General features: G+C 39.0%; 1 protein-coding gene across 1 annotated transcript in view; it reads right to left on the bottom strand.

The window, feature by feature from the left end:
* Positions 1-14612, bottom strand: part of PTPN13 (protein tyrosine phosphatase non-receptor type 13) — a 188933-nt gene that overhangs the window by 9946 nt on the left and 164375 nt on the right. Inside the window, exons 38-43 of the mRNA XM_058667102.1 lie at positions 12689-12782; positions 11894-12031; positions 11036-11124; positions 4807-4862; positions 3064-3167; positions 270-418 (exon numbers count right to left, since the gene is read on the bottom strand). Of these exons, the coding sequence (XP_058523085.1) occupies positions 270-418; positions 3064-3167; positions 4807-4862; positions 11036-11124; positions 11894-12031; positions 12689-12782 (630 nt within the window). The remainder of the gene's footprint in view (positions 1-269; positions 419-3063; positions 3168-4806; positions 4863-11035; positions 11125-11893; positions 12032-12688; positions 12783-14612) is intronic.

Genomic DNA, 14612 nt, shown 5'->3' with positions numbered 1-14612 from the left:
TGAGGCAGGGAGAAGAATCTGGGAAATTTTTCAAAATGCAAGTTGCTAATGTAATGCCTTTAAAGCAATACTATTACAATTCCAATTAGAAAAATTAATTTAATTCTGTGTATAATATTAAGGTGCTTTCCGAGTTACAAGTCAGGAATCTACTGGTAGAATGGGTAAATAATAGATGATTTTTCAAAGTGTCTCAAGACTAAGGACACATTTTTCTTTCCTGATACAGGTACCTTTCGGGGACAGAATTATTGGCATGTGCCACTTACCTCCAGTTCCTTGGAAGGAATCCCCTGGTCCAGCAAGCCTCTCAGCATGCGAATGACTGATTTCAACTTGGCGCCGGTGTATTTGCCCGAGGGCAGCACTCTGACCACAGGTAGTGCAGCGAGTTCCTCATTCGTCAGAAAGGGAGGATCTAACAGGAAGACAGCACTGAGCGTCAGGAAGACACTGTCCCAGAACCCGCCGGCCCAGGGAGGCAACAACTGGAGACTATTCTCACAGAATGGGGAATCCACTTCTACAACATGGGGAGCATTTAAATATTGGAGAATTAATAAGGCAAAAGAATGAATAAACTGATAATTACAATAAATTAAAAAAGGCTTCAAAGAGTAAATTTTGCTTATTTGGAGGGCAGAGAGACAGAGAGACAAACATCAAAAGAAAACACTCTTCCATTTGTTCTTTCACTCCCCCCAAATCTTCAACAACCATGAGTGGGTCAGGCCCAAGTTAGGAGCCTGCTTTTTAAAATTATTATTATTTTATTTATTTTTATTGGTAAGGCAAATATACAGACAGAAGGAGAGACAGAGAGGAAGATCTTTTGTCCGCTGATTCACTCCCCAAGTGGCTGAAACAGCTGGAGCTGAGCTGATCTGAGGCCAGGAGCCTGGAGCCTCTTCTGGGTCTCCCACATAGGTGCAGGGTACCAATGCTTTCCCAGGACACAAGCAGAGAGCTGGGTGGGGAGTGGAGCAGTTGGGACATGAACCAGTGGCCATGTGAGATTCCAGGGCATGCAAGGTGATGACTTTAGCCACTAGGCTCTCAGGCCAGTCCCAGGGGCCTGGTGCTTAATCCCAGTCTCCCATAAGGGGGGCAGGGACCCAAGCATTTGAGCTGTCACTGTTGCCTCCCAGAGTGCTCACTAGCAGGAAGGCAGAATCGTAAGTGAAGTCAGAACTCAACCCCCAGCACCCTACCAGGAGAATATAGGGGTCCCAAGCAGCACCTTAACTTCTATGCCAAAGGCCCATCCAGGAAATGTTTACCACAGCACCACTCAGTACCCAACTTGTAAGATGTTAGCTCAATGAGTGATCAGAAGTTCTCTTTCTTTCTCCACCCCCCCCCATTAATTTGAGAGAGAGACAGAGAGGGATAAACAGAGAATAAAGATAAGCCACGCACTGGTTCTGAGTCATGCTCAAGTGAGGAGTCTGGAACTCAATCCAGCTCTCCCTTGTGGGCAGCAGGGACTCAGGCCATCACTGCTGCTTGCCAGGAAGAAGCTGGGAACACAAGCGGTGCAGTGATCTGAACTCAAGCACTCAGTGTCAATATGAGATCAACTGCTGTGCCAAATCCTGTCCCTGCCCAGAAGTCCTTCAGGCCCTTGACTTCTGCAAGCTTCTGAAGGAGTTTACATCATGTCCTTTTGCTTGAATCAAATGGCAGTGTTTTCCTGAGGGAGATGTATGTCTACGTCTGTTAGTAAACTGCATTTGTATTGGCTTCTCAGCACTAGGAAAGACATGTCCAGAATTCCTCACCACAGGAGACTGCTCTAGGGGCCCCGAGCTCTCCCCTCATGCCCACGCTGTGATTCAGTTCTGGTGCCTGTAGCAGAAGTAGACTGCTCTTTTAGAGAAAGGTAGGAAAGATGTCTTGCTCTACTGAACATGTGTAGATGTAATTATGTCTGTCGGTCGGTAAAGGTGTTTTCATGCTGCAGCTATTCTGTAGACAACAATAATGCTGGGCGTTGTGGGAGATACAGCGTGTACAGGCTACCTCAAGAAGCGTCACATCTGGCTAGGACAAAGACTTGTGGGAATATGAAATTCATTCATGAAGTTAACTGTAAACGTTACAGAACTGAGTGTGAAAAGAACAGAAACTCCAAGGGTGGACAAAGAGGCTGGGTTATAGAAGGCAACAAGAATTGACCTAAGTTGAAACACTGTGAATTTAGTTCATTAGTTTCCTTTATAAAACTAAGACCATATTCTTTCCATGTAATATTTCCTTATATGAAACAAGACAAATCAAACAGAGTACAATTTCATTTCTCAACTGGTTCAATTATAAAATCAAAATGCACTAGTAATAGCGAGGACAGACCAACTGATTCCTGTTTGTAAAAGATGGAGTTGGGGGGCTGCTGTTGTGGCTGTGTGGGTAAAGCTGCCGCCTGCAATGCCAGCATCCATATGGGGGCTGATTTGAGTTCTAGCTGCTCCATTTCTGAGCTAGCTGCCTGCTTATGTGCCTGGGAAAGCAGTAGACGATGCTGGCCCCTGAGTCCATGTGGGAGACTCAGATGAGGCTCCTGGCTTCTGCCTTTATTATGGTCCAGGCTCAGCTGGGGCTGCTATTCGGGGAGTGAATCAGTGGATGGACAACCATTCTATCTTTCCCATTCTTTCTCTGAAACATTGCCTTTCAAATAAATAAAATAATTGAAAAAACCTGATGAAATTCGAATTCAATTGTAATAATAGTTTCATATATTCCAGCTATTCCACTTATTTTATAGTAAACAAAATGTGTTCCTTGACTTATCTTTCTACAATGGAGGAACTTTGTCTTTCCATTTGAAGTATCTATACACTTACCTGCAAGTGTTACTCAAATCCATTGAGAATTTTGGGCTATAAACTGGACAATGTTGATTTAATGTATTTATATGACTTGACTTTATGTATAAAATCAAATAATGCAGACAGACATATAGTGAAATAACATCCCCATACATTCTGAAAGTTTAGTTTTTATACATTTATTTTTCCTGTTCATTATTTCTGAAGAAAAATTTGCTAATAAAACTCTTGCCTTTATCAGCATCTTCATGGTTTGTTGTCTGTATTGGCAGTTCACCACTTCCCCAATGGATTCCATCATTCTCCATCTTCCTTTCTTGTGTCTTCTGAAGTAAACTATGACAACAAAACACATTGGTAAAACATCTTTGTGTTGTCCCCCACATAAGCTAAATTGTTATGGCACCAAACAATTTATTTTCATACAACTATCATAGCATTTTAAAGTAGGTTATCTGAATTAAAAAAGAAAACAATGAATCCACATTCTTTAAATCTATTGGTAGATATAAATCAGTTAGAGGCACAGAAAGTTTATTGCAGTTTTAAATTTATTTTCAAATAGACTCCAAGTCTTTAAACCTTAGGCCAAAGCAGGGGAGATACAGAAAGTGGCGGCTTCATTTCCATCCTTCAACATGATGAGTGATCTGGGACATATTTTTCATTTGCTTTTTTTCTTATATCAACCAGCTCATTTCATGGATTTATCTTAATTTATTTGAATAAGTACCTTTTAATGAACATAGCATTGCTACAATTGGAGGCCAGAAAGTCATTTTATGTCTCAGTGTTATGAAACAAAGAGTAAATTTTCACCATTCCCTGGTAAATTGGATGGCTGGCCAGCAAAGAGAAATCAGGTAAGAAGAGTGCTTAGTGCTGAAGTGAAATGAAAACAGGTTATGCAGAAGATTGAATAGATTTTCCTCTCTTCAATTACATGAAGCAGAATTCTCTGATCTGACTACACTGGTGTACACCATTCACGTTGCTTTCCAAATGTCAATTACCAGGCAACGATCATGCTGCTTTTATGGTGCACGTGTTCTTCTGTTCACTTCATTGTGGTTTATAATGAACATTTAATTTGTAAGCTCTGCTGCACCCATGAGGTTGGTTATGTCTTCACAGGCCAGTACTCTGTCTACAAGAACAGATTTCAGAGGTGTTCCATCATTCTCTTCAACAGCTGCTTAACACTCCAGTGTATTGTCTCTCTTAATGGTATTTGCTAGTCTAAAAATGTTGCAACTGTTCATAGAAAGTAATATCATAAAATGTTCATACTTAGAAATGTCTTTGCACACACATGGCAATAAGGTTCTTAGACATAAACTTGCTATGTTGAAGAACATGTATTACGTTTCTTTGGATCTAAGACTCCTATCACAATGAGATACATCATTTTGTTTAACTTTAAGGAGTGCTATTGATGACTCTGATTGCAACACCCGCATGATTTTATTTTTTTCATGACTTTTGAGATGTTACAACAAAACTCACTGCAAACAAGAATTAGTGATAGGCAAACATTTATGTTTAAAACATAAATGTTTTTGTCTCCCAAAAAGGTCACATTAATTATCCTTCTCACCTTCCTCTCTCCCTGTCCAGCAAAACATAAGCGACAGCTATTTACCAACACCTTCTCTTTCATGTATTTCTCATTACCAGGAATAAAAATGCATGCATTTCTACATTAATAATATGTAGCCCTCTCTCAGTCAATACTTCACATGTTGTTGTAGGAAGAAGCAAACAGCTAGCTATTTTTGAGTATCTGATCACCAGGTAATACATTTGCTATATAAACATATAGATGTATTATATAGTACGTATAATACATTTTATGTATATTGATCACCTTTGTTGATCAATAATGTATACAATTTTTCCTTGATATACCGTGCCTCCTCACCAAAACAAAAAATTATTTTACAATGTTAATTGCAAAAAACTTTATTGAGCTTACCTTTCACTTTCTACTTTCTCTTCACAGTATTCCTCATAGCCATTAATTTTGGTAGACTACAATGAAGAGAAACAAAAATAAATTAGCCCTTTGGAGAAAGCAAACTATAGTATGTTTTTTTTCTATGATTTTTCACTTATTACTTATTCTCATATTACAAAGACACATATGACATTTAATCAACAGGCTCTACATAGTGCCTGAGGCAGTTTCAGTGGCCCAAGATTTTGAGCAAATCAGAAATTTGTAAGTTAGAAATTGAGATGAAAATCTGAATGAGCACTTATATAATTCTATGCACAGGAGGCATATTCTTTGATGCTACTTGAGTTTTAAAACCTGAAAATACCCTCAAGTACTTTTTTAAAAAAGAACTTATTTTCTATTTGAAAGGAAGTTAGAAAGAGGGAGAAAGAGATCTCCCAGTTATTGTTTCACTCTCCAAATGGCTGCAATGGCCAGACAAGGTCAGGGTGAAATCAAGAGTGTCCAACTCCACCCAGCCCTTTCTGGGGGGCAGGGGCTAAAGCATTTGGATCATCATCTGTTGCTTTCCCAGGCACATTACTGTGCATTTGAAATCTTACCACTATCCCTCCTGCCACCCCAAACCAAAACCAAATCAAAACAAAACAACAAAAACACCTAAGGAGTTGGAGATGGTGATTATACAGTCTTGCATTCTATCAGAAGTGCAGGGCTCGCATAGGAATGGGTTCTGTGACTGCACTGTACCATTGCCCGTAAGGCCAGCTCTACCTTACACTAGGTTAAGCATCATTATCATACAAGTGGAGGGAGTCACTAAAAGTTTTGCAATTTTTTAATATGTTTAAAAAACAGCTTTCCAAAAACTAGAACTGGAATCGACCCTGGAAACGTACTGATGCATGTCTGTGGAAGACATCTTTTTTCCATCCTGGTTTTTCTGACCTTTGGGAAAGTGCTTCTGCCTCTCTCAGAAGAATCAGGTGATCAAAGATATTGGGAGACAAAATTTCTTGGGGTAGTACACAAGTTACTTTATGAACCAAACTCCTGCCTGTCTTTAGCCTTCATTGTCAAAATAGGATGTGGTATCACCCTTGCACCGATCTAGTGCCCTAACGTCCCACACCTCTGCTAAATCAGCTCGGTGGTATGGTTTTTGTTTTTACTTCATCTTACCTATCATTTTCTTTGACTAATCCTATTGGGTGCTTTAATAACTCTCACTACTTCTATGCAGACTCTACTGTTTCCCATATTTACACTTGATCTTATCCAAAAGGTCGAGAAGCGATTGTTTCCCAGATTTAAAAGATCTGTTTTATTATTATTTTTTATTTGAAAGGCACAGTTACAGAGAAAAGGAGAGGCACAGAGAGAGAGGGCTTCTATCTGCTAGTTCACTTCCCAAATGGCTGTAACAGCCAGAGCTGAACCAATTCAAAGCCAGGAGCTAGGAGTTTCCTCCAGGTCTCCCAAAGACTTGAGCCATCTGCTGCTGCTTTCCCAGGCCATAAGCAGAGAGCTGCCTCAGCAATGGAGCAGCCAGGACATTAACTGGTGCCCTTATGGAATGCTGGCATGCCGGCATCATAGGTGGAGGCTTAGCCTACTACACCATGGTGCTAGCCCCTACCCATATATAAAAAAAATTTAAAAGTACTTTGATTTTTATACACTATAAGGGTTTTACACATTGTTTATTAACATGTAATAAGTTTATATACTTATATGGCATAATGTGATTTTTGAACATATCAACATGTACTGATTCAGTCACAGTAATTAACATTTCCATTTCCCTGCCATTCTTTCTTTCTATATCTGTATATGAATATTCATTGCAGCATTGTTTTACCAAGTGGTAAAATTTGCAAAAATAAAGTAATTGTCCATAAACTGGACAATGTTTAGAAAACTATGGGATACAAGTTTCAAGAAAATGTTGTGAACTTTTACAATGTGTGGAATCTACACTGTGTGTTGTGGAAGAATTTCCAAACTCTAAGTGGAAAAAAAAGACAAATTATTATTATTATTAATATTTTAAAAATATCAATCCTTTTGTTTAAAAACGACAACAAAAAACCAGCTGGGGTTGTGCCAGGCTGAAGCCAGGAAGTCAAAACTCAAACCAGATCTCCCACATAGGTAGAAGGAACACAAATACTTGAACCATGACCTATTGCCTACGAGTGTGCATGGTTGGAGCACTGGATCAAAAGCAGAGCTAAATCCGAACCTAGGTGTTCTGGTATGGGATGTCGGCATGTTAAGCACTGTCCTAACACTGTGACCAATGTCTACCTCTGGTTGGCTCTTGAGTTTTTTGAGTTTCTTTTATATTCTTGATATTAATCCTTCTAAACGATGAACAGGTGTGGTCTTCTCATTATTTTATGCATTCTTTAAACGAATTTTTAAAATTAGATTTAATTATTTAACAGGTTCAAAAAGTCATTTGTTTGAAAGGTGGCATAAAACAGAGGGAGAGACAGAAGTGAGAGATCCTTCATCCACTGGTTCAGACCCCAAATGGCCGTACCAGCCAAGTCTGGGCCAGGCTGAAGGTAGCGGCAAGGAATCCTACATTGGTCTTCCACATGAGTAGCAGGGGGCTGAGTTCTTAGGTTATCTTTTGCTGCCTTCCCAGACCCATCAACAGGAAGTTGGATAGAAAGCAGGGTAGCTGTGACTCAAACTGGTACTCTGACAATGGGATGCTTGCTGGTGCCACAAGCAGCTGTGGTCACTTAACCTGCCTCACCGACTGGCCCCAAGTTATTCTTCTTGTAGTAATCTGAAGGGGACTGTTTTGACAATTTTAGTAAGTTCTTTATTGGTGCTTCTTATTCTTTACAGCTCCTCCTGGACTCCATATAAACATGTAACAGAACACTTCTCCACCATAGCTTTTTAAAAAACTGCATCAACTTATTTACACGTATGTATTTTCCAGGCTGCCCTCTAGACTATACAAGCTAACCTTGGAGAGAAACCCTGATATCTCTTCTCAATCTGTCCTCTCCAGCAAAAGCAGAGCCAGACAAGTTCAGTAACAGCTAAATGATGTTTCAAAACTTGACATAATAGTTTACAATAATGTGCATGAATGGCACTCATCTTTCCATCCACAAATAAAACGGGCACTAACCTAACACACTTCACTAAGGAGAAGTGATATGAGAGAAATACACGTATATCTTTTGGTGTCTGTCTACAGTTGGGAGTTTATAGTTCCTTCCAAAGGCAGGCCATGGGAACTCAGAGAGCAGGACACCAGGCCTCTGACCTCCACAAGAATCTGGTCCGGTTCTGTCTAACATGAAATGCTAAAGACTCTGGACAGACCTTGCAGGCTTTACCTCCTGTCTCGTATCAATGAAGCCCCCATAAACACCCAAAAACTCAGGGTCTGGGGGGCCTCTGGAGAGCTGCATTGATGGTGGTGCACCCTGAGAATGCATGGAAGGTCTGCGCCTCTCTTCCATCCTTTAGCCTGTGCATTTCTTCATGTGTATCCTTTGTAATAGCCCTCATAATGAGCCAATAAATCTAAGTATTTTTCTGAGTTCTATAAGCTGCCCAAACCAATTATTTTAACACAGAGGGTGCGGTAGGAAGCCCTATTTGTGGCTGGCTGTTTGGAAATACAGGTAAAATGGACTGATGCTGTGATGTGACAGGATAATCCTCCACCTGCTGGCACTGGCATCCCATATGGGCACCAGTTTGTGTCCTGGGTACTTCACTTCCAATCCAGCTCCCTGCTTTTGGCCTGGGAAAGCAGTGGATGGATGATGGCCCATATGCTAGGGCCTCTGCACCCATATGGGAGATGTGGAAGAAACTCTTGGTTCCCAGCTTTGGTCACTGCAGTCATCTGGAGAGTGAACCAGGGGATGGAAGAACTCTGTCTCTCCTTTGCTCTCTGTAACTCTGACTTTCAAGGTAAAATTAATAAATCTTTAAACAAATAAAGGTAAAAGAACTAGGGGCGGGCCCGGCGGCGTGGCCTAGCGGCTAAAGTCCTTGCCTTGAACACCCCGGGATCCCATATGGGCGCCAGTTCTAATCCCGGCAGCTCCACTTCCCATCCAGCTCCCTGCTTGTGGCCTGGGAAGGCAGTCGAGGACGGCCCAAAACTTTGGGACCCTGTGCCCGCATGGGAGACCCGGAAGAGGTTCCTGGTTCCTGGCTTCGGATCGGCGCGCACTGGCCGTTGCGGCTCACTTGGGGAGTGAATCATCTGACGGAAGATCTTCCTCTCTGTCTCTCCTCCTCTCTGTATATCTGACTTTGTAATACAATAAATAAATCTTTTAAAAAAAAAAGAACTAGGGGCTTCTAACAGTCTGGTAGCAGTCACTATTCAGTCGTCTATTCTATCACTTCAAGAAGTGCTAAGTTAGTATTTCCAAGGTTGGACTAGCTAAACATATCTGACCTTAGGCATAGTATATTCTCAATGAATAAGTTTGTAGGGTACATTTGTATCTGACCGGCAGGTTAAATTATATTTCATAATAGATGGCTGAAATATTCTTCCATAACTTTATGTTTTAGATACATAATTTCACATTCTTCTATTTCCATATGTACTTTAGAACTTTAAAATAAGAAAACATTCAAATATTTTATGGACTCATACATTTAACTTATGGGTACAGCTAGAGAGAATTTGGATTTTGTGTTTTTCTATCATAGAATGAGAAAATATTTTTTCTCTGATACTTCTCATGCTAAGTTTTTAAGTTCTTAAAACATGAATATAGGTCTTACACAGTTTGAATTTATGTCTAAAGCTTTTATTTTTCTGTAACTTATTATGAATGACATCTTATTTAGTAATATGTTCTAACTGGTTAAACAAATACTCTATGTGGACTGAATTATGTCCCCCCTAACTGACCGTTAAAGCCCTAAGCTGCAATGTAACATGCACAGGGTAGACAAGACCTTGTAGAGGCGGTGATTCAGGTTACATGAAGTCACAAGGGTGATGTCCTAATCTAAAAGGATTAATATCTTCACAAGAGCAGAAAGAGCTGGCAGGAGGCTGTGCACACAGAGGAAAGGCCATGTGAGGACATGGTGGAAAGTGGCCCTCTGTAAGCCACGGAGAGGCTTTGCTAGAAATCGGCCCAGTGACTATCTTAAGCCTTGGGCTTTTAGCCTCTGAAAGTGTGAGAATGCTAATTTCTGTTGTTAAGACTACTATCAGAAGCATAATGAAACTCATTATAGCTTAAAATACTGAAAACTGCTTTTTCTCTTTGAAGCCTAATTATTAATATTTTGATAATGTGAAAATTTATCTTAAGCAAGGACACCAGAGAATGCTATGTTTTGAGAAATCCAACATTTGCATAGTCATTTTTATAGATTAAGCAGTACCTACTGGTTTGCCGTTGTGGTACAGGAGATTAAATCTAAGCCTTTGATACCAGCATCTTCATGGACACTGGTTCAGCTCCTGGCTGCTATTCTTCCTATCCAACTTCCTTGCTAACGCACCAGGACAGCATCAGAAGACTGGCCAAGATGATTACCCACACTGGAGAACTTGATGGAATTTCAGACTCCTGGCTTCGACCTGCCCCAGCTGGAGTCACGGTTGCCATTTGGGGAGTGAACCAGAGAATGAAAGATCTGTCTCCCCTTTACTCTCTAACTCTGTAAATGCTAAAGAAGTACACACTCAGCATCCATAAAATATCTTGCATACTCACATATGAATTATTTATAATTTTAAATGAACATAATTTCATGTGTGTGAGATTATATTTGCACAGTAAATATTGCTAAGAATTCAAGCCAGCATATTTCTGATAATTTTGAAGACTAAGTAGGCTAGTGAAGTAAAATTATTCTAGTATACTAAGCAGGATGAGATTTGAACAAATAGGGTGATGCAGAGTTTTAAGAGTCTAAACACAATTTATCCATTGTTTATGCTTTTTCCTAGCTTGTTGCCCCAGAAGATCCAAACTTTGCAGATTTCAAATAGGAATTTGACAAGTTTCACTATATTTGCGAAAATGAATTTTTTTGTTTGTTTTAAAAATTTGAGCAAATGAATAATGCTGCTTTCATAGAAAGGAATACTACTTCAATCCAACAAGTGAAATTCACCTCCACTGTTCCCATAGCAAAGATAATTTTTCAGTAAAACACAGATTATTTTACCCCTGTGTTAAAAACATGTCACTCTAATGAGTTTATGTACTATCACCCTTACTTCAGTAATATTCTCTGGCAAAGGTGACCCATCCTGGTCTGTAGCTTCAGCTCTGTCTTCTGGCAACTGTTCATTCGCCTTCAACATACCTGGGAGAAAAAATACACAGGCCAAGGAGGAATGAATGTAACTACCAAGGCAATGGAGAGGTTTTCATTTGGTTGCAAAAGCAGGCAGTTAAATGGATGAACACTTATGAATAATTTCAGGGTTCTCACTAGAAATGTTATGGATAAATGCCATGGTATATATCAACCTAAAATTTCTGGCTAAACGCTTCTACTTAAATTGTAATGTCCTAAGAATGCTGTAGCATCAACTACAGGAAAATGTTTACACTAACCCTTCTAAAAGTAAAAGTCAGGGGCCAGCATTACGGCACAGCAGTCAAGCCACCACATTCCATATGGGTGCCCAGTTGAGTTCCGGCTGCTCTACTTCCCATTCAGCTTGCTGCTAACGCACCTTTGGAAAGCAGCAGAATGTGGTGTAGTAGTTGGATCCCTGCCACCGTATGGAAGACTTCAACAGAGTTCCAGGCTCCTGGCCCAGCCACTGCAGGCTTTTGGGCAGCAACCAGTGGATGAAAGATCTGTCTCTCCCTCTCTCTGTAATTTTGCTTTTCAAACCAATCAATCAACAAATAAAGGAAAAGCCATAATAATAATGATTCATTTTGAGATCTCACTAATAAGCTAACCCATTCACAAGTACAAAAAAAGATTAAAAATCCTCTTTCATTTTGGAAATGAAAAACAGGGGAAAAAGTTGATGTATTTCATATTTACTCAAAAAAATGTTCCCTAGAGATGTCTTTGTACTCGTTACGGTGCCAGTTTATTCATCTGGGTCATCTACCTGGAAGACAGGCGTCTTCTGGTGCACTGTTCTGGTTTAAAAGATTCTGAGCTTCCTCATCCACAACATCCAGCAGAGACTGGATAACTTCAGCTTCTTGAGGGTCATCATAAATGCCATCTTCCTGCACATCAGCTTCTTGAAAACAGTAATTTACATGGGGTTTAAAAATAGTGACATGAGAAAGCGTCAAGCAGAATATGCCAGGTCCGTTTAAACTTTTAGGCATCGACCTTGAAGAACAGAGACGGCTGGATAAGTAGTTCACACTTATGTGACCAAGTCGTGTTTAGGTCACTTATGCGACCTACTCTAGCTGCTATGCCAAAAGTCCATGTAAATGCAACTCAGAGAGAACAAACCAGAATCATTGCTGATGTTACATCCTTTCACAAGATATTAATAAATCTCAAATTATTAGTTCATGAAGTGAAGAAGTTGCATTACAAAGATCAAGAATATAACAGGTCACACAAAAATGTCCAAATAGAAATTTTCTAAACTGTTAGGTAGCCAAGAATTGCCACTTTACAGAATATAAGAAATACTATTAAACAAAGCAGTTCTCTTTTCAATCACCAAAAGTTATTTTTAGTTTCAGAGATGAGAATGAATGTTGGACATTCGTATAGCAATGCAGTAAGTTTTACATCATTCTCTTATTTCTTTGGACAATAATTGTTCTTTTAAAACCTTCAGTACGCAGCAAGACAAGCAAAAGAAAATGCCCAATATCTTTGTTATCTACATTATTAAGGCATGTAGAGTAGTAAGATGACTTATCTGGAAAATTACCTGTGGACAGAATCAAGTTTGTTGAATCCTCTGGCTGATTCAAAAAACATTTTTCTTCAGGGTACAAATTTTCAGTTACTTCGTCCCCATTAGCCTAAAATAAACCCAAAGCAAATAATCAAATTACTATTTCACAAACTTCCAGGATTAGGAGCACAATGCCCGTCTTCACTCCCTCCTTAGTACAGCATCCATTTTACATCTCTCAACTTAAGATGTCAGAGTAATACAATGTATAAGAGATATGGGGTTCTCCATCTTCAAATACATCTGGAAACTCTAAGTGAAACAACATTATGTCAGTATTTTTTATTCCAGCAATTCCCACAACACTTACTAATGTAAATTTGGCACTGCTGAAAAAAAAACATACTATGTAGTGTCTCTTGATTTTTTGAACTGCAGACATTTTTTATTTGAGGCATATTCTATGGGACTCTCCAGAAAAGTTTAATAGGATTGCAAAAGCTTAGAAGTTGAGGAAAGGGGGAAAAATAATCATTTTCAGTGTTATGAGAATGTTAAACAGAGACTTGGATTTAGAAACCTGATAATCTGTTAGGCATACAGGTTTTCAAATATAATTTAAATTTCATGTAAATTTAAGAAAAAATGACAATGAATTCATAAGTATAATACTGAACAAAATGTAACTTTCTATTATAATGATGAATTGCAAAGCACTTCATGAAGTATGGCCTATAGGAAAATGATTTGAGGAAGAATGAAAAAATTAATGAAAAATTAACTGCACACAAACAAATCTGTGGCTTGCTTTTAAGATTTGACTGTTTCTATTATGCTGAAAAGGACAAAGAGACGTAATGGAACTACTACTTCACAAACAGTGGTGATATAATGATGTCACAAAGCTTCTTGAGCTGTAAGATTCTATTTTTCCTAGAATTGTAATATAGATACTAGTATTGGAGGACAGAACACTGTGAGTCCTCCTCTAAGACTTTAACTGCAGCCAGGAACAATAAAAAGTCTTGATTTCTAGGTTTTTTATGTTAATTTAACAGAATCTCTACCCTTTTCTGTTTCAACAAAATGCTGACATTAAAAAATAAGGCTTACATAGTATGAGTCATATGAGAAATACATGAAAATTCTTTGCATGTGAAACTGAAGACTTCTGAACAGAGGATGGTGAGTATTGCTACAGCTTAATCAGCACACATACACAGACACACACAGTGTTAAATCATTTCTGCCTTAATATTCTTCTGGGGCATGATATTTTAAGGACTCATTAAACCAAGTTACAAGTAAGAGATAACACAGTGAGGACAAAGTTGGAATTCTGAACTTCTAGTTACTAAATTAATTTTCTCCCTGTTTACCAAATCAAGTTCATGTCCAAAGTTCTGTTGAGCTGCTAAAAATGTTCACGGTACTAAGAGAGCAATGCATTTATGTGTAAAGACAATTTGCATTTTATAATACATAGAAAAGCTATTTCTACAGTGAGGCTCAGAATAAGTTAAGTGGGACATGTAAAGGTAAAACAATTACACACTTTAAAGACCCAATCGTCGTCATTTTGGAGATGTACATTATATGCTACTACGAAAATCATAAAAAAAAAAAATAAAAAGAAATTTTAGCCCCAAAGTTGTACATATAAGTGACTTAAAGGGATTACATAAAATGAAGTTTAGCTATGCAATATGATAGTTTTATCAAATCATCCATAGACAATAATAGAAAAACGAAAAAAAAGAAAAAAGAGAAGAGAAAGAGAGAGAGAAGAGAGAGACAGAAAGAAAGATATTTTCCATCCACTGGTTCGGTGGACATAGCTGATTCTTACAGGTCTCCCACATGGGTACAAGGGCCCAAGTCCTTGGGCCATTCTTCACTGCTTTCCCAGGCTGTAAGTAGGAAGCTGCATCAGAAGTAGAGCCGCCAGGACACAAAC

Source organism: Ochotona princeps, chromosome 7, assembly GCF_030435755.1.
Source record: "Ochotona princeps isolate mOchPri1 chromosome 7, mOchPri1.hap1, whole genome shotgun sequence".
Taxonomy (NCBI): Eukaryota; Metazoa; Chordata; class Mammalia; order Lagomorpha; family Ochotonidae; genus Ochotona; species Ochotona princeps.
The sequence above is the reverse complement of the archived record's forward strand: the minus strand, read 5'-3'. Positions and strand labels throughout refer to the sequence as shown.